Raw genomic sequence first — 20,382 nt, forward strand, 5'->3', positions numbered from 1 at the left:
AACTGGTTTTTGTTTGTTTTCTTTTTTTTTCCACAGAAATCACTCACAGATATTATTGGGAAGCTGCAGAATTGCACACCACATTCAGTTCATTGTATAAAGCCTAATAACTCCAAGTTGCCAGATACTTTTGACAATTTTTATGTGTCTGCTCAACTGCAGTATATTGGTGTCCTAGACATGGTCAAAATCATACGACACGGATATCCCATACGTCTCTCTTTCACAGACTTCTTGTCAAGGTAAATTCTTTTAAGTTTCATAAAATCTTTTTCTCACCTACAGTACAAAGCCTTCTGTCATGCTCTAGTAGTACTTGCAGTGTTGTTTTGTTTATGAGCCTTTCAGACTTCACAGAAAAATCATGTCTTCTAGCAATGTGTGTAGGGTTGTTACTTTTAATGGAAGGAGTCATGAACTTTGTGGAAATATTTTTATAAATATCATCAGGAAAATGTGTTCAATGTAAAAAAGAGAACTTCATTAAATAGTTTTTTTTTTTTATAATTTATACTATTTATATGATCTATAAAATACAAAATATTGCATATCGTCCCTAGGTAGTTAAAAAAGAGAAGTAGAAATAGTCTCATTTTTATCAGTTTATCATTGTAGGTGTCATGGATTCAGAATTTGTATTTCGTATGCTAGGATTTGCATCTACATGTTGATGAGTTATTAATGCTCATACCACAACTCGATTTTTATTATTGTTGTTAGAAATTAGTGAAATTTTAAATTAATTTGAAATGAATGAAAGGTTTATACCACTGTTTCTGGGTGAAGAAAAACTCTTTTCCCCTGTCCATATTTCAGTTATTTGATTTTGCCTCTCTTACATTTTCAAATGCTTCAGCAAAAAAAGAGCACCATCTTGTCCAATATGAGGTAAGAAACCTTCTGCACACAGAATCACAGAATGGCTTGGGTTGGAAGGAACCTGGAAGATCACCTAGTTCCACCCCTCCTTGCTGTGGTTACTCACCTCCCACTAGACCAGGTTACTCAAAGCCCCATCCAACCTGATCTTGAACACTTCCAGGGATGGGGCAGCCAGTTCCTCTGGGCAACCTGCTCCAGTGCTTCACCACCCTCAGAGTAAAGAATTCCTTCCTAATATAAAGAGACCTTTTAGTTTAAAACCATTACCCTTTGTCCTATCACTATAATCCTTCATAAAAAGTCCCTCTCTTGCCTTCTTGTAGGCCACCTGGAAGGCCAGTGTAAGGTCTCCCTGGAGCCTTCTCTTCTCCAGGCTGAACAACCCCAACTCTCTCAGCTCCTCTCCATAGGAGAGGTGCTCCAGCCCTTTGATCATTCTTGTGGCCCAGCTCTGGACTCACTCCAACAGGTCCATGTCCTTATTCTGGGGGCACCAGAGCTGAATGCAACATTACAGGTGGAGTCTCACAAGAGCAGAGTAGAGGAGGTGAATCACCTCGTTCCACCTGCTGGTCACAATTCTTTTGATGCAGCCCGGGACACGGTTGGCTTTCTGAGTTGCAGGCACACATTGCTGGCTCACATTGAGTTTTTCATCAAGCAACATCCCCAACTCCTCCTCAAGGCTACTGTCACATGTTTCAAGACATATTGATCCTATCTGAAACGGTTTAGTCTCTCCATGGCTTGCCCAAAGAGGCAAAGGAATTACTTCCCATTACTCTGGGGACAGAAACACAGAAGGAAACAGAATAACACAGAGGGAGAAAGACGAAATAGGGATGCTTCTCTTAATTCAGTGATGGATGCACCTGCGCATGGTGAAATTGGCCTATACCTTAATTTTTCCTTGAATGCTTTATAAGAAATGGAAATTTAAATCATTTTTGCTTTATTCTGTCATTCTGTTCTGTGTCCTTGTTTGTAAATACTGAACAGTAGTAAGGACTCTTGATTTTCATTGAAGATTTTATCTTTTGAAGGAGAGGGCTTCCTCCCCATTTGAGTCATGTTAACTAGCAATTTGATTGTGTGGCCTCAAGTGGGTGGAAACTGGGCCTACAAATGTAAAACACAAGAGGGCCCATTGTCCTAATACAGTTAATAAATATAACCCTAGGAACTACCAATCCAAGAATGATTTTAACCAAAGAAAAACAAGTACGAAAATGTGTCCCCAGATTGGTGCCTGTGAGAGGTTTACCTGTAACTATAAGAGTTTCACATTCAAGTTTCTGTCTTGACATCCTTTTGATGGGCTGAGTTTCAGTGAATGTGTCTCTGTGGTTCAACAGCATGGCTTAGCTCAGCTGCAAAGTGTTTTATGTTAGTGATGTGAGGAAATCTTGTTTTTCTAGAGCTGAATGTACTACGCAGTTCTCCTGGGCTTACCTGGCCTGAGAAGTAAAGGATATTAATGGTAGGTTTGAAGGCACTGTATAAAATCAAAGAGGATTTGTGGCCCGGATCCCAGCCTGAATTCCCAGATGATAATGAATTGCTACCCTTCCCCACCTTCCTTGCAGTTTTTATCCATTTACTTTTAGGGTCTTCCTTATCATTATCAATAGTGTGGTCAGAGTTTAAAAAAAGTAATCAATGACAAATTTAAAAATCTATTTATTTATTTATTTTTTTTTGCTAATAAAAAGACAATGTTTGAACTAGCAGTCTTTGTGGTGAAGGGGTAGAATATCAGAAAAACTGGATAGTCCATCAGTAATACAGACAGTACCATTGCTTTCTTAATCTGATGAATTTGAATAAATTTCTATTAATGTCTCATTAGGGATTAATATGACTGGTCTCTAGCATATATTTAAGAGTCACACTTGAACTCTGCGATGGCTAAAGAAAGACAGTAGCTAAGGAAAGGTCATATTCTGCAAGAGCACTTCTTCCTGGGCTACAACGCTTGATCATTATTTCTATTGCTCTTCTTTTTGGTTTTACCAGTTCTCCTTATGTATTATCAAAGTAAAAGTTGACAGCTGCTAGGTGAACCCCTCAATCACCAAGGTGCGTTGATCAGAAGGAAATCTTGTGGAAATTCTGGTTCTTAAGTGGGAGCTGTGACAGTTACTGTCAATGAATACATAATAAAAATGGGAATTAATAAGGTCAGATGCTATTAAATACTGTAAAAACTGGCAGCACCAATATAATCATAAAATGATATATGTTATTTTAGAGGATTTGCCAATCCAGCTGCAGTGTTTCTGCTGAATTTGCCTGCAGTGTTGGCTCAGTTTTCTAGAGCTCTTTGAGTAGAGAGTCAGAAATCAGTCTTTACCTTATCTTTAAAATAAAAAGCCTTGGATAACATGCATTTTGAACTGTTGGAAAACTTTGCCCTTATCTTTTGCATTAATATCTTAAGATTCTATTCTTAATACTCTGGATTTTGAAATTACTTTTAAAGATGCAGTGTTGTAAAGAGTTCAGAATTTCCAATTAGCAGCCAAATTATGTGCATAGGTAAAATATTCTCAAATATCCTTTTCCTGGAAGAAAGAATATAATAATGATAGAAGTGGGAACTGTTCACACAGCTTCCTCAGTGCTCTAATGTTTTTTTTTTTCAAATTCCCGCACAACTATCAAAAGGGATCATAATTCAGAGATGGAAGGCATTCTTCTGTCCTCTTCTGTCCTCTGTGTCAAAATTAAACAGGTAGGTCTAAGGTGTATGCCACCCCTTATGTAGTTAACAAGGAGAAATAAGTACTGCCAAAGAGCAGTACAGCACCACCTGGCACAAGCATCCAAGTCAAAGGAATGACTGTCTGCAGATGGCTGTTTCTTTCCAGCATTTAGCATTTTGATATCTGATTTAAAGTGAGGTTAATTCTACCCAAGATAGCCAGTAGGGACTTTAGTAGGAACACAGTAATTTTTTGTTTTTAATATTTTGTTCAATGGCAAAAAAAAAGAGTTACCTATTATGTGTTCTACTATCAGTGTAGAACAGTAAGGCTCAGAAACTCCGTGGGGCACAGACAGAGCCTGGTTGTACACGTTTAATATCTAGGACTTATCTCTTTGCATCAATTAATAAAATGGATCCTGGCTGACTTTCGTGTCATTCACCTCACTTGGTGCTCAAAGAAGACATGTAAAAGCCATTAGGAATATAAATTTTTAAAAATAATGATAGTGATCAAGGACCCATCCTGAGTAACGAGCTGAGCTTATATTTCTTGCTCAGTGAAGTATAATACAGCTGTTCAGGCATGGTCAGGTAAAAAAGAGGCAGTAAGGTGCTCAGTTTTATTCATTCTGAACAATTTTATTTTGGTACCATCCTCTTCAAATGACTTTGTCTACCATTAATGTAAATTGGATTAGAAATTAAAATTATTTTTTCCTCTTTTCTTCTTCTTTAATGTGGTTCAGTAAGTTTCTGAACTGTACCCAGTGCTTTGCCCTGCCTGTGCTTTTGTATCCTGGATTGATGGAAAGTTTATGAACTATCTTCTGCCTTAGAGATTGAGGTACATGTGTCACACATAGGTCTTGCGTCTGGAACCCTGCTTAGCAGTGGAGACTGCAAGGTCCTTGCACAGGTCCTGAAATGAGACATCTGTGTTAGCCTTCCCTGCCTGTTTGCAACACAGCTTCAGGGCTGTTGGACCCCAGGATAATCTCTGTGGATTATGTGAACAGGTATTACTTCCAGCCTTTCACTTAATAACTGATGAGTACTGCAGGATTTCTATGACAAAAAAAAAACAAAACTTGTTGTTCAGAAAGACCAAATAATTGTCTACTAGTATGATGTCCCTTGTCCTTATTTCAGCACTTTTTGAGTGTTTCTTGAAATTTCATAACTGTCTCTCTAGTTTCCAGACTGTCTTTTCTGGATTTAACACTTTCAATTCAGTCTTGTCTTTTCCATCATGGAACTCCCATTCTGCCCTCAACTAATGCTCAAGGAAAAGCAGAAAATTTCATGTCAAAGAGAGTGTATAGGGTATATGTAAAGACATCTGTAAGAGTATTATTGCAAGAAGAGATAAATCTCTAGAATGGTATGATTCACCATTTCCAGTTCTCTCATTAAAATGGCTTAAATTGAATTAATCTATTCTTCAGTTGTACCTATAGTCATGCAGTCAAGTAGCTTAGATTATAAACAGTTGTTTGTGTTGATAAGACAGAATCATGTGAAGATTTGAAGGCACAATATTAGACCTTCCTCTTCCTCCTCCTACTTCCTTTTCCTCATCTTCCTCTTATCTTATTTCTCCTCCTTCTTCTTTTCATTGGCTAATCTTATTCTCTATGTACAGAATATGTTAAATATCTAAATTATAATATGTAAGACACATGGAGTCAGTTAAAATAATAAAAAATCTTAAAGATTTTAATGTCTTGAAAATAGAACATTAAAAAGAGTTAGCATTCTAATTTTTGTTTTGTTTTGTTTTAAAGTAACTTTTAAAAAGGACCACCTTTTTAAAGATTTCCTATTTTCTCAGTAGGAAATATTAGGAATGAACATACAGAACACAATGATAATAGATTCTTACGGTAATAATAGCAGTGAGGGTAAAAAAAATAGTATTTTTGAAGCCTGTTCTATTTACGGGTTTTCCTCTGATTTTAGTATGAAGTTCTTAGAAGTTACACTTAACTGCAGATCATGAAATCTGCAGTTCTACTCAGGGCGGCATTCATTGATACCAAAATGCTCTAATAGTGGACTTCAGTAGAAGATCAAAAATGGCTGCAGAGCACTTAAGGGTTACTAAGTCATCCAGACAGTTGGCTTTGCTGGGAGATCATTCTGAAGAAGTACATTTTTCCTTGGAAAGTTTATGTTCATAGTAATATCATTGCTTTATCTAGTAAAGTCTGTCCTTCTGAAGCTGGCACAAAGCCATTACGCTATTTTAAGTTTTTAATCAAATTTGTACTATTAGCTGATGCTGTATTGCACAGATTTGTTGTTTGTGACTGTGTATTTATTGTAGGACTCATCATTGCATATCTGAACTCCCTTTGTTCAGAAGCTTTTTGGTGTTCAGTTCTTTCTCTGTATTTCCTCTCTTTCTTTTTGTCCCCTTGAGAGCAGGGAAGTTATAATATTTTATGATATATCAGTAGTGAATTACAAAACTGCATCAAAGCATTTCAGAGTCTCATGAGCAAGTTAGGCAGAGCTTTAGCGTGAATGATGTACTGAGTAGATTGCAAAGTGGTAGGTCATCACACTGACTGGCCCTTTTAGCTTTATTGTCTGCTATACAATAATATCATCAGTTTTCTCATAGAGTAGTGCATTGATATGCACTATAAGACCTTAAATTCTTGCAATGAGTACAAGATATAGTCTTATTGCTGTTAAAAAGCAATAATGAATTAAAGTAGATGCAATGCTACCAATTTATTCCAAATGGCAATCTCACCATTGCATTGTTTGTTGCTTCAGACGTAAAGCTGGAAGTGATATTTTTGACCAGTATAATAAATAGGACAATCATTTTTGTTTATCTTTCTTCTAAAATGCAACAAAAGGTGAGTAAATGAAGTATTTTGAAGTCATCATTTTGAGAACACTTTTAATGCAAATTCATAAACAAAGTTTAAAACTATGATTTTTAAAAATACTATCTTGTTAGCAGTGTCAGTAATCATGAAATTCTATAAGGAAGTTGCCTTAATAATTGTGCAAAAGTGTTAAAAAATATGGAGGTCTTTTGAAGGAGACTCATTTTATTAATGCTTAGGGTTGTTTTTTTTTTTTAAAAAAAAAAAAAGTTTGGTTTCCTAAATGTCAGAAACAAACTTTGGCCTTGGGCTTTCAAAAGCATATATCCACAAAGAAATGGATAACATTGGAACCTTAACACCAATGGCATTCCAAAGTAAGGGTATTTATTTATTTATTTATTTATTTGTTAATTATTTTTATTTTGCTCACAGTATTAGCACTCCTTGTCCTCAAACCTAACTTCAGATGAACTGTGCTTCTAACTGCACTTGACTGGGGGCAATGGAGTGTATAATCTTTGTGTTTTTTGCCCACCTTTCTGATAATGGGGTCCAGTTTGGAATAATTTATGGCAGTCTCAGAATTACTTTAAATTACTAATCCCATGTTAAAGCCTGCTAATATAGGGGATTGATTATGCTGTAAACTTTGACCAGAACCCAGAGTTCACTGATGATCTCCCTGGCAATCCACATATATTAGAATTGGTGTATATCACCTAGGGAGTTGCCTAGATAGATGTAAGTAGGTGTTTCTATAGTTTATCTACAAGACTGTCTATCTAGGACTATATATAGTCTTAAACGCTATAGACCGTTTGAATTTTACTAATACAATGTGGTAGTGCATGGATAGTATCTATCACATTATGAATAAACTAAAAATCTCCATATGTTAAAAATATACTAATGGTTAATAGAATATTCTGGTTTACCTCATTTAGGGGTGTTTCTTTGCAGCTGTTTAGCGTTGTTTTCTCTGTTGTTCCCTTGTAATACTCAGAAGACAAGAAATAAATTATATAACATCAGATATCTTCAGATGCCTATAGGCACACAACCAGTTAGCCTGTACTTAATTTATAGTGTATAGAGAAAAATGTACACTTCGAGGATATGATTCAACTGACTTATTTTAGATTTATCCATTTTTTTCAGGTATTTCATATGGTCAGTTGTGGTCTTGTCTATGGCTCCAACAAAAAATTTTACAGGTTTCAAATTTTAACAGGCTCCAACAAAAAACTGAGAACATTGTGGATTTGAAGTAGAAGTAGCTTTTGAAGTTACACCATAGTACCATCAGTTCTCCAGGCCACAGAATAAGCAGTATTGTACATGCCAAGAATCAGTGCTTATGCTGCATGTCACAGAGTTGGACTGTGAGAATGATAAAGCTGCTAGTGTTTTGGGGGCTCATTAACAGTGTACAAATGAGTATAAGAGAAAACGTTGACTGGAATTTTCAGTGGTAAATTGGACATCTAGCTTTCTCCTGTATTTAGAAGGTAAAAATAAATATCAGCATTGTTTGCTGGGTATCTTCTAAGCTTTATAATGCAGCCCTCATTTTTCTAAAGCAATCATAAGTGGATGTAAACAGTTGTGTCATTCCACTGAAGTCAGTTGAATTATTCATGTTTGTCATGTACTTAGAGTTCTGTAGGATCATCATGAAAAGGGGTCCCTTGAGTAGTGGGATGTAACTCAGTAATAAAACACACAGATATGAGGAAATAAAGGTGGCATGGTCAGTTTTATGGTTGGCAGTTCCTAGCTTCTGAAAGTGTCCAATCTGAATGAGCTTCCACTCTTGTTTGTATTAAATTTAGTATTGAATGTATAAATCTTAGTGGAACTTCCTACATGGAGTTTATTGTTTTGTGCAATAGAGCATGTCCTGGTTTTCAGGTTGTTTCAAAGAGAACCTCAAGGTGTTCTTCCTCCACTACAATGACTATGTGAAGGGTTTTTCCACCTTTCTCTTTTCCATCTTTTTTTTTTTTTTCCTAGTTAGGTTAATTTTCTTATGCAGCAATTAATATATGGGACACCCACAAATGTATTTCTGATTGAACTTTTTCAGCAGCTTCAGTCATTTTCTTTATTTTGACATAAGGAAATATCTGTGAAACTTTAAAATGTTTACTTCATTTCCAGAATTACATGCCACCCTTGGTACCTCTGGACTGACGCTCAGCTTCCACTATCTGAATTTGACATTTCTCTTCCCTCAGGGTTAACTAAACATTTATTAAATCACCAAATAGCCCTGTTACTCTATGATATCCGTATTATATTTACATCTGTGAATTTAAAGGCTCATGCTGTTTCTAAGCATGGGAAAATGTTCCCACAGAATACTAAAATACCACAGTACTGGTTCCATCTAAAAGTCTGAATTATAAAAATAGGTAAAATTATAGTTGTGTATAAATATGAATATTGAAAGTTCTTAATATATACCCCAACAGGCTGCTTGATGTCTGCGTGCCCATAACAAACAGCTAATAACATTAACTGATTTCAGAACCTTGATGTTTCAACCAAAATAGCTCTTGAGTACTTCACAATTTGCTGACAGCACCTAATGACAAAGATAATGGACAGAGATTTATATATGGTAGTAAGAACTTCAGTTAAATGCCTGCCATAGAAATAAACCTGTTAAAAGAAAATATTATCAACCACTAATCCCTTCACTAATCCTTATACATTGAAACCCTTTTAAGGAAATGCCTATTAAAATAATAAATCTATTAAATTAATACAAACAGGCTATCTTTAAAATAAACATTTTAAACAAGTAAGTATGCAACACATTAGTTTATGCTAATGCCACTATGCAGGAAGTTTGAGTTATCTAATTACAGTGCAAATTGTCACATGGATAGATTAATTTTATAGCTTTAAAATAATTTCTGTGTATTCATTGATTAATTAAATATAACTGTGTGCTTTCGGTGCCTAGAAAAATATAATCAGTTGTTTTTGACTGCTTCTTTGTCTGCTCATAAGGCTTGTATAAATGCAGTCCAGCTTCCCCACACTCAAAAGCCACTGTGACCCTCCTGCTGTTTTTTCTTTCTTTGGTTCTGCAGCTGTTAAATTCTTTCCACTCAACTCAGACATTCATGGCACCCTTTTTGTCCTTATCCGCATCCTGATATTCTTTACAACCATTTAATCTTCAGCAGAAGAACCTGTAATGAGACGTCCTGAAGCTACATTTCCTAGTCAGACTGAATAATAGTAGGCAGCTTATACTGGAGACATCTGAGAGCAAACACAAAATCCCATGCAAGCATGCATGTAAAAACCTTTTACATGGCTTAATCACTGGATCTTACTTCGTGCTTTTTTTTTTTTTTTGCCTTTTTTTTTTCCACTTTTCTTACACTGGTGTTGCATTAATTTAATATCATTGATTGCAGAATTAGCCCTGCTGTACTCCACAGTAAATGAGATCAGAATCTGCTCCGGTATTGATACAGCAGCCCAAGGGGGCAGCCTTTGCATATCTTGAAAAAATGTTGATTTTTCAACAGTACAGTTTGTCTAACAATTACACACTTGAGAGACTGAAGAATCACTGTTACTCAGAGTGATACTACTCGTGGGGTTCAGAGGGTACAATGGAAACTCCCACTGAAGAGAGTAGAGGTAGGGATGATCTTCCAGAGCAGCTATTTTGCTTGTATGGTTTAATAAGGTCCTGAAAACCTTCCTCATAATCCCAGTGCACCTTCTGTGAGTTACCAGTAAGAGAGACATCTGGGAAGGATTCTGTGTGTTTCCGTTCCTTGGGTGAGTTCTTTTGTTGAACAGCAGAGTAAAAAGGAAAAGCAAAGAAGAAATAAAGAATCATCTATATGGAACGTCAATTTAAATCCTCTTTCCCTTTAGTATCAGGGTTTTCCATTTCACTCTGGCTTTGCTTTCTGCTTCTATCTCAATATACTTTGCAATAAGCTGGGAAGTGCTTTCCTGGCAGTCAAAGAGCCGTCGTAGCAGCCCCTCTAGTAACAGGAGACCAGGTGGGAAAGGGTTAAGCCCATTTTGTCTGCAGTGTTTCAACTCAGAATCACATTGCCTTTCTGAAAAGGCCTTGTGCATTTTTCAGAAAAAGTCTATGCCACAATTCACTTTGCTTTACACAACCTGTTTGCAGTTTTTCAGGCATCTGCTTCTAAGCTTCCAAAACCTGAGACAGGAGACTTTCTATCTTGGCTTACTCAAAGCTGGCCTGCTGGTGATGCCCAGTTCTGCAAATTTCCAGGAGACCAGGTGCACAATATTATGATATCACCAAAATCTTTGTCTCATAGGGTTGTGATCTTAAAGAAAGGGATGCATTAAGTCATCTTCTAATTGTTTATATCCTGACTAGTGAGATGTGACTCAGATTCACAGGACAAATTTTTCCCCTGCGGTAGGAAAGGACAGAAATTTACCCATCTGTTCAGTCACCTTTAGACTCCCACTCCTAGCATTCCTATATTCTGGTCTGTGTTTAAAAAAAAAAAAAAAAAAAAAAAAAAAAAAGTGTACCTTTTGATATTCTGTGATTTTGTACCTTTAAGTTTTTCAGGACATCTGTTTTTGATGCCCTGTTTTCACATGGCTATGTCTGTGAAGGTAAACTAGTTTCATTACACAGCAGTCCTATAACCACTATGTATAATACAGAATCAAGTTATCAGTTTGATAAAGTTGAATTTGTTCTTCAGTCCTTATATTTCATGTACAGGGAAGCATTTTACTGCTCTGTTTGTGTGCTTGTGGAGTGCCCAAACATGAAGAGGAAATTAGCTATGGAGAAGGCCTAGAGGGAAATGTAAACATTTACAGAGTTAGAGGCATGTGTTTGTGTAATATAGATGATTATCTGTTTGATGCAAGTGTATTTTTGATTTAATTTTTGCAAATTTCTTAAATAAATACGTTTTTACATTGCTTTATGTAGGTGGAATGGGAGTGTCAGCTTTAAGTAAGATAATGCAGAAGTATTGTAATGCAAATCTTTAGCAGATGTTGTGAATTCTTTTTTTTTTTATTTGCATAGCTGAATCCACTAATCCCAAGAGTGGAACTATAATTTATATTCTATTTATTATTCTGCTGCCACATTGTCTGAGATGAGGAAGCCCCTGCTTAATTACATGAAGTATATGAATAAATATTCCAGGATTAAGATACGTGGGTCTTCGTTATTTCTTCTCTCCAGAAATTGCAGTTCACACATCTAGAAAAGATTGAGGATGACAAAACCTAATGCAAAACCCATAAAATTTAGGAAAGAAAAAAATCCTTGCAAGTCACTTGTCTGTCACCCATCACAAACTGGTTTCTTTATATGAGAGATTTATTTTATATTTTATTCAGTCTAAATTAAAATATCCTAAATAACCACTTCCTGTGCAAGTTTATTCTGATTCAGTGGATTTCATAGCCCAGACCCTCCCTCAAAAGTCTGTACTGAGCTCCATGTAGGGCTGATGCAGGTCAGTGTAAAATTATGCCCCGGGGATTTTCTGAGTCTTTCTGCTTGTGTTTCTTGATCCTTAATTTTGCTGTTTTATCTCAGTTACATACCATTTATGTCACTCTATTTTCCTTTTTTTTCCATAGACATGATAAAGCATGCTATTCATGCCCCTGTGCCTTTATGTAAGAAATTAAATTTAAAATGTTGGAGTAAAAAAATCAGAATATTTCATCAGTTGAAAAGTTTCTGGGTTCTAGTGGCATGTATAAAAGCACTGTCATGAAGCTATCATACCTGGTGGTTTGGTGTAAGATTGCTTTCAGCATGATTGCTTTTCAAGTTTCTTTCTCTCAACAAATATCTGTCAGGTTAACCCAGCAAAACTGCTTGTGGTTTTTCCAAAATGACTTTAATTTTATTTTCTCTCTTAATTCTAATTGGTCTGTAGGTCTAGCCATTTAATCCTGCATTGCTTGATATCAATTAAGATATTGTAAAACCTAATACCATGGTATGCAGGTACTGTAAAGTTTTGGTTCATTGCCATATATACTTATTCATCATTTCAAACCTATTAGGCAAATTGCACTTCATGCATGTATGTTCATGTCCACACCTATACGGATTATCTCTGTAAGTCTGTATGAAGCAGACTCACTCCAAAACTGTTGTTTTACATAAAGGTGAAACTTACAGTCCTCTTATATTGTATTTTCATACTTCTATCAAATAAGCCCCAAATGCAATCTTTTTTGTCTGCTATAATCTGTTTTTATAAAGGCATCTTTTTCTTCATGCCTGTCAAGGGTTTATTCTATCCCAAATTTTGAATACCTGATTTGGGTGTTAATATTCATGCTGTGTAACAATATATTTATGTTTTATATATTGCACAGAGATTGGCAGAATCACTTTTCTTTTCTTGGAAACTATAATACTCTATTTCACCTTTTCTAATTATCTGGAATTTCCCTTGTTCCTCATATTTCAAATATAATTAGGTTATTCCTTTAATTAAAAAGAAAAAAAAATATGTAACACAGGGAACTGGAATGACTATGTATCCTTTATATACACATAACATTAATCAAAATTCCATCCTATTCTTCTCTGGTGACTGTTTTTACAAGGTTTCTATCACTTGAAACATTTCCAGACATCTTATCTTCCCTTGAAAAGGATATGTTTCTCTCTGCAGTAGATAGATCCTCTAGATATTTCAGCTCTCACTTGATAGCTTTTTCAAATACAAGCCATGCCTAACCCACTCTCCCCATCCTCCCCAAATCCAAACAAACAAAACTAAAGATCTTGAGTTATGAGCACATAGTGACAAGTTTTGCAAACAAAGTCCATCTCTTTCACATATTTCACAGACATAATAATACATCAATCTGTTACTGGTTGTCAAAGGAAGAAAAGAAGTTTAGAAAGGAAGAAAAGAGAATTTAGTAAGACAGCGCAACCTGTTTTTACTCCTTTGTGATGACAATTTTTACATTTCTTTTAGCAGAAATACATTATACAGGTTAATTTGGATTGCTTTCTTTTATTCACTACCTTTTGAATAGATCTTACTGAATCATGCCATTTTAACTTGGCAAACAGAATAAAGCGTAGTAAACAAAAGAAAGAGAAAACGAAATGGCAACATAATGAATTACACTGGCAGGACTTACTATTTTTCTTTGCATAAGCTGTGTTTGGATATTTACCACTTAAAACTACATTACTTAGCACTGCTATAAGGTAGCTGCATGCCAGCCATATGTGATTTTAATTTCTGAAATAACAAGACAAAGACATGGAGAGAAGGAGTTGCTTTCAGGAAAGATTTGAGTTATGGTATTCAAAGCTATCCTCTTACTGAGGACATTGGACTGCAGTCAGTAGATATCTCTAACTTTGTTCTTTCTCGGCTAGGCAGGAGAAAGACCTGAGAAATAGAATAGCAAAAATCAAACAAACAGGAGAAAAGAAAAAAAAAAAAAAAAAAAGGTATTTTTGAGGCATCAGTTCAAGGACATCGATGTGGTTTGTGTAAGCTGGTAAGCTGTTGATTTGGAGCTGCTTGTTTTTCTGCCCTTTGTACTTTCAATGTTCTTTCCATTAGTGTCTTCTATCATGTTGATGTGCTATTGAAATTGAGTGTGTGGTGTTTATTCCGATGCTTAAAGATTTGCTGTGTATACAGAACTGGGAGTACAGCCCTACAGCCTATTTGTGCACACTCCATGTAAATCAAATGGTGTGCTGAGCCCAAGAGTATTACTGTGGGTTACTGTGCCATAACCTGAACTCAGGAATATTCTAACAAAGAAAAAAAAAAAGCAGCCTGCTGGATCTCGTCAACTGTGTACTTAGGGAAGTGAGGGAGAAAAGGATCAGATAACACTCTTATCTTTGAAGACCCAAGAGAACTGAGTTTTCGGTATTCACAACCTACCTGAAGCTATTGGCAGTAGTGTCTAGTCCAAACAATCAAAAAGTCTTCATGATCAAGAGCATCGAGAAGTGAAAGAGAAGAGGTCAGAGCACAAGTTCTACGACACCAGAGGGTTCCAGCCAGACCATGCTCACAGTGCCAACCTGTCTAGCCAAAAGCTTTCTTCTGTTGTGTTAAACAGGTTGGGAAGAGGACAGTGCTAAGGATGAAGGTGAGGTAAACACACACTGATTTCCTGTAGAGAGAATGAAGACTGGGAGAGCTCCCTGATGATAACTTGTGACTGTAAGGACGGTGCAAGTGAAGAGGTCTTGCATTTCCTAATGTACACTACATTAGTGTTTACATGGCAGCGGAGGAGTATAGAGTCAATTTAATCCTTTAAATCTGCCTGGTTTTTATTTTGTTTTGGATCCATTAGTGAATAAATTGCTCTGGCTAGGCCATGAGATCTTGCTTTTTATCAGCCTCTCTACTTCCCTAGGAAAGGGACTCACTTTGTCTAACGGTACATGTCTATGCTGGAATCGGGAGCATACATACTTTATTTTTATACTCAGTGGAAAGAAATGGGGTCATACAGTGCAAAACTCATCTGAACTATTTTAAGGATCAGTGTTACAACAGAGTATATGACACCCAAATAGCATCTTCTATTGACTCTAAAGAAAGTCTACACAACTAATTCGTCAATGGAAGTTTAGCTGAAATGTATTTCACCTCACTGAAGTCTTCTTTAGCAAGGTAGCTCGCTAGGTTCCTCGGGATCGCCTCTAAAGCTTTACAAATATATTCTGTGTTATTTATGTGGGGAAAATATATGACCTGTCAGTGAGAAGAAGCCTGGTATTTAATTGGGTTGTTCGTTTACCTAAGAGTGAACTAAGGTTACATTGCTAGCAGAATTCTCTGGTAAGGGAAGGCTTCAAAGACTCTACAGATTACATTTCCCCAGAAGCAAACCCCAGTGTTTGCACATAACTCAAGTTTATCTGTACAAGCCTGCACCATAAATTCAGTATTTTTATTATGATTTTCTATGATACAGTAAATATGATGAATAGTAAGTTATTTTGTTATTCTTGAGACCATGAAAGTGTTAAGTTAAACAGGACATTAAATTATTGTGTCTATATGGCAACACAAGCGTCCATTCACAGTAGAAAGTATCCGATATACTAAATATGAATAATTTTGTGTTTTGATAATAGTATTGTTTATTACAAGTTTTTATATGTTTTGTTTTATATCTCAGTTTATTATCAATTTTATTTTGCTTTCTTTTTAACAAAATGCTTCCTGAAGGTAATAGCAAGCTTAAAATACAAAAAATCACAAAGCCATAGATTACATGTTTGGTTATACCTCCAAAAGGAAAAACAAAATGAAGAAAGTTTAAATGCTTTAACACATTTAAAATCAGCTATGAAAAAAGTCAAATAATCTTATGATTACAACGCCACTTTTGTCCAGGACAAATTTGGGCTGCCACCAACAGGTGTAGTCTGCTCATCCCTGCTTCTCCATTCCCATTACTACCCTGGTGTCAATACTGATATTTGAAGAACTGTGCTGAAAATCAAACCAACCAGGGAAACATTCTGGCGGAAAAAAATAGCTACAAATTTTGTGTTGTTTTTGTTTAAACAGTCATATACAAGATTAAAGTGATTGATCTGAGGTGGCAGATGATGATACCAAGTCTAAAAGTATTTTTTTGTTTGTTTGTTTGCTTTTCATTCTAGGTGCTTAGGTAGCCAACAAATTTGAAAAAGACAGAGAGGAGAAATAAGGAAGTTCTCTTAGGCCCACTCAGCAGATAAGTCAGTCAGTCAGTCAGACAAGCAGTTATAGAGTGAGAGCCCTCTCAGCCACCCAAAATGCAGGCCTCCAGTCTGGACTACTGAGTCCCTCTGTGGTCAGTAGAGAAGAGCACCTCCAGAGGGCAATCTCTTCTCATTTTAAGAAAAATGTCTAGGATGCATAGAACAAATCACCTGATGGAAAAAGCTGTCTTCACAGTCTGTTGTGAGAATTAGGTGGCTAACTCAGACTAGGAACATAGCTTTTCAGTAGCTAACTTAGGGAGAAGTAGGTTATTTTCAAAATAACTTTCTATATTCAAAATGGAAGTTTGTGGCAGAATTGGGAAATTAATTTAAATTTCCATAGTTAGTTCTTTCTCTGCTACCACAACCACTAACCTGTCCTCTTTCTCTAAGATAGGGCTTGTTTTAAGGGGTGGACGTGAATTTGGAACTCTGATTAGACTTCCAGGATGATGTGATGAAATTTGAAAGATTTTTAAGATTGGGGGAAATCAAAGGATCATTTTTGTCTGGCTTCTTGTATAATATAGATTGTAAAGAACATTTGTTTATCCTTGTTTTGAGTCCTGTGATTTGAATAGTTCTAAAGTAAATCTGAACCAAAGTTAGAATTTCAGCCTTTTAAACTTTGCTTTGGCACTGCTTTAGGAATGAAATATGTTTCTCTGGGTTTCTACTGTGAGTGAGTTTCAGGCTGGCCACTTTCACAGTTGCATCTTCATGCATTGTGAGTCAATGCTGAATCATCTTCATTTTAGTCAGCAGTTGCTAAGCTTTCCAGCTGTTTTCTCTCTAATACCTCTGATTCTCCATGATTTCTAAGAAAAGCTGGTTGATACAAGTATGGAAACAAGGTGGCCCCAGCCTTAATGGCGATCCACAAAGCAAATGTCTTTGTGACCATAGTTGAGCTATTAAGAAAATAGGGTCCCCAGTTTCCTACTGATAGTCTAGGGTGTTAGCCTAATCAGAAGGGTTTCCGGTGAAGTTTTGGCCCCTTCCAACCAGAATTCCTCCAAACCATTCTTGGGCATAATTTGGGAATTGAGACAGACTAATGACCAGTAATCCCAGAAGGATGTTCAAATATGGCTACACTCCATTGGAAGGTGACAGTATTTTAACAGAACATAGTAGAATACTTAATAAATGGGCACAGGCTGTTTGTTGTTGTTTGCTTTGTCGGTGCTGATGGTGATTTTTGTTGGGTTGTGTTTTGTTTGTTTGTTTGTTTTTCCAGATATATTTTCTATGGCAGAAATAATTCCTCTCAAATTTCACTTACTAGCCATAGAACCTTAGCTGTAGAGTCTTCAGCAGGACTGCTACCAGACCAATTGACATTCCCAGACTGCAGAAGCTCAGCGTAGCTCCAGGACACTAGAAGTATAGGTTCAATTTGGCCTTAGAGTGGTTTGCCTGAGGAAATTGCTCCAGAGTTGCTATGGCTTCTGAGACCATTGATATCCCCGGAGCCTGGCAGCTCTGCCTGCCATGGTCTGTGTGAGTGGGCCTGGGACAGCACTTCTGTGTTGCGCCAGAGAACCAAACAAATAAAACCTCAGGAAATGTAGTTGGCACACAAACTTCAAAACTTACCTCTGTTTCATTGGAAGATTACTCAAAAGTGGCACATTTGTGAAATCTTCCCCTTTCAAAAACTGGCTTCTTATAATGAAAAAGCATTCTAGCTCGTTACATCTTGTCATATCTAGACTGAGAAATGCCTTCAAGAAATTATAGTAATAATATGTGGCATCAAGATGTGATAAATTCATGAGTTTCTTTGGTAGTAGTATGTTGTAATAAGTTCTCAGTTAAAATTGAAATTTTCTGTTATTTGACTTTGTATAACTTGTTTCCTACATTGATTCTTTTCTTCTGTACATCAAAGAGCATTTTAATATCTAGCATTTTTTATCTTTGAAAGTACTCCAATGCTGTAATGAACTCTCCTCTTGATCTTCTTCCCAATAGTGTAAACTGATCAAGTTCCTTAAAGTCTTTTTCACTACAAGACATTTCATTCAAATGCTTCAAAATGAAGAAAAATATTTTCAGGTTGATGGAAAACATTTTAAGCAATGCCACTTTCTTATGAATTACTTCGTAGTAGCCATATGTTATATAACACATACTGAAAAAATATTTTCCTCCTTTCAGTGACCTGATTCAGTACCAGTTCAATCAGTTGATGAGGCTTTGCATTCTTTCTGCATTGATTTTGAGTGAGGTATCAGAAGAACTGACAAGAAGCAAATCTGAGTTTAGGCCTCACTTATCCCACACTGTTATTAACCAAGGTCATGTCTAATAACATGAAAGATTTAAAGCAGTTGGTTTCCTTGCTTTCTTCACCTGCAGCAGAATCCTAAGCTTCCAGTTTGTATATCAGAGATTTGAAAGTCAAAGGAAAACTCACAGTATTTGCAAAAAATGTCAACCAGTCCCACATTAGAGTAACTCTACTTCTGCTAATTTTTCTAGGTATAAAGATTTGGCTGATACAGCAGCAGGAGAGAAGAAGTTGTCTGCCAAGGAGAGATGTCGTCTTGTTCTTCAGCAGTGTAAATTACAAGGCTGGCAGGTTTGTGATCTACAAAGCAATTAAAATATCATTCTTTAAACAAGCTAGCTGAGTCACTTCCATTGTGGCAAGCCACCAGATCCTTTGCAGCAGTATATTCTTTTGACATTTAATATATGCTTTGGAGTAGAATCAAGCTGATTTTCTGAGTTTTCTACCATATGAGTAGCTGTGATCATTGTGTCAAAAATCAGTGTCTTCTTGTGGGAAGAAAAGGAATTCAATTAAGCGTGTACACTTTATAAATTTGTATCTAGGTTTTTAAAGGTATCTGGTGTATGCATTTTAGTGGTTGAATTGTTTCTGAATTAGGAAAGAAAACAAAACAACAACAAAAAAATGCATATTTTCTTCATGTAAAAGTCTATGCTAAATGCTTTACTGTCATAATAGGACAGACTCAAAACTTTTGCTTAGGACTTCCCATCTAGTCAGTGCCTGTGTAGGTAGCAGTATGCTGACTCAGAGATAGAGCTAGGTAACTAGGATCACTGTACATCAAGTACAAACACCACCACCACCAGAAAATGCCAATGAACAGGAAGGTCTCAGCTTCCCATCCCTTCTCCTTATCCTGTTTATACCATAGTTAATCCTCACCAGAATAAGGATTGCAATGCATACGTCTCCATTTGTCGAAAGTACTCTTAGTGTAACTTTGTAATTTAGCAGCACTGATTTCCTCGCCATATGCAATTTCTAAAGAAAACTTTGTTCCCTTTCACATTATGTAAGCTAATGTATGGAAAGGAAGCATTCTGTGACTTAATGTATGGAGTATTCGTCTGGACAGTGTGAGCTTCACACTCAAGTCTTTTCCGAGACTAGGAGGACTGAAATTTATACCACAAGACAGCATCTGGACCATTTTCAGAGGCAGGTCTGAAGTTTAGGGACAGACGAGTGGTTAGAACGCTCATATAGGCTTTTGGAATATTAGTTTAAAGGAAGGGGTTAACATTTCTTCCAATTCATGTAACAATGTCCAAGCATTAAGATGACCGGAAAAGGTTTCTGCAAAAAAAAGAAAAAGAAAAGGTTGATGAAGGACAAGGACTGTGTTAGACTTAGTGCTGTGAATTTTTCTCAGTGTCCTAGATTCTTTACTTATAACAGGAAAAAAATTGTACCTACCCATATATGCATGATTACCTGTACTTGGACACATAAGAAGGTTTTTCTTTGGTCAAAATGCTGTTTAAGTTCCCTTTTAGTCACTTAAGTAAGTAATGGACACGTATCATTGTGTAACCCAAATTCCCTCGATAGTAAAGAGCAAAAAGAAAGGCCCTGAAGAAGATAAAAATCATAAAATAGACTTGCTTTCCCTAGGCCAGTTTTCTTAGGTCAGTTCTGGAGTATATTCTGCATGCTTGCCACAAGGTTCCCTGTAAAAAAAACACGCCATTAATATCTAGAAGATGTATTTTACCTTACGAGTACCTGGAGCTGAGAGTACCACTAACCTTCAGAACTTGTTTGAGGCTACAAGTTTGATATTGGACAAAAGCTATGTAACAGTAATTACATATTGTGCTCCAGTCACAAAACACAGAGCAGGATGCCTGTCAAGTTTATTTCCCCAGGAGCCAGT

The 20,382-nt window shown here is 36.3% G+C and overlaps 1 protein-coding gene across 5 annotated transcripts in view; it reads left to right on the plus strand.

Moving 5' to 3' along the window:
* MYO16 (myosin XVI) overlaps positions 1–20,382 on the plus strand; it is a 387,593-nt gene that overhangs the window by 301,083 nt on the left and 66,128 nt on the right. For all 5 annotated transcript variants that reach the window (XM_040536892.1, XM_040536877.1, XM_040536885.1 and 2 more), the window contains 2 exons: positions 37–242; positions 18,689–18,788. In XM_040536892.1, the coding sequence (XP_040392826.1) occupies positions 37–242; positions 18,689–18,788 (306 nt within the window). The remainder of the gene's footprint in view (positions 1–36; positions 243–18,688; positions 18,789–20,382) is intronic.

Source organism: Cygnus olor, chromosome 1, assembly GCF_009769625.2.
Source record: "Cygnus olor isolate bCygOlo1 chromosome 1, bCygOlo1.pri.v2, whole genome shotgun sequence".
Classification (NCBI taxonomy): Eukaryota; Metazoa; Chordata; class Aves; order Anseriformes; family Anatidae; genus Cygnus; species Cygnus olor.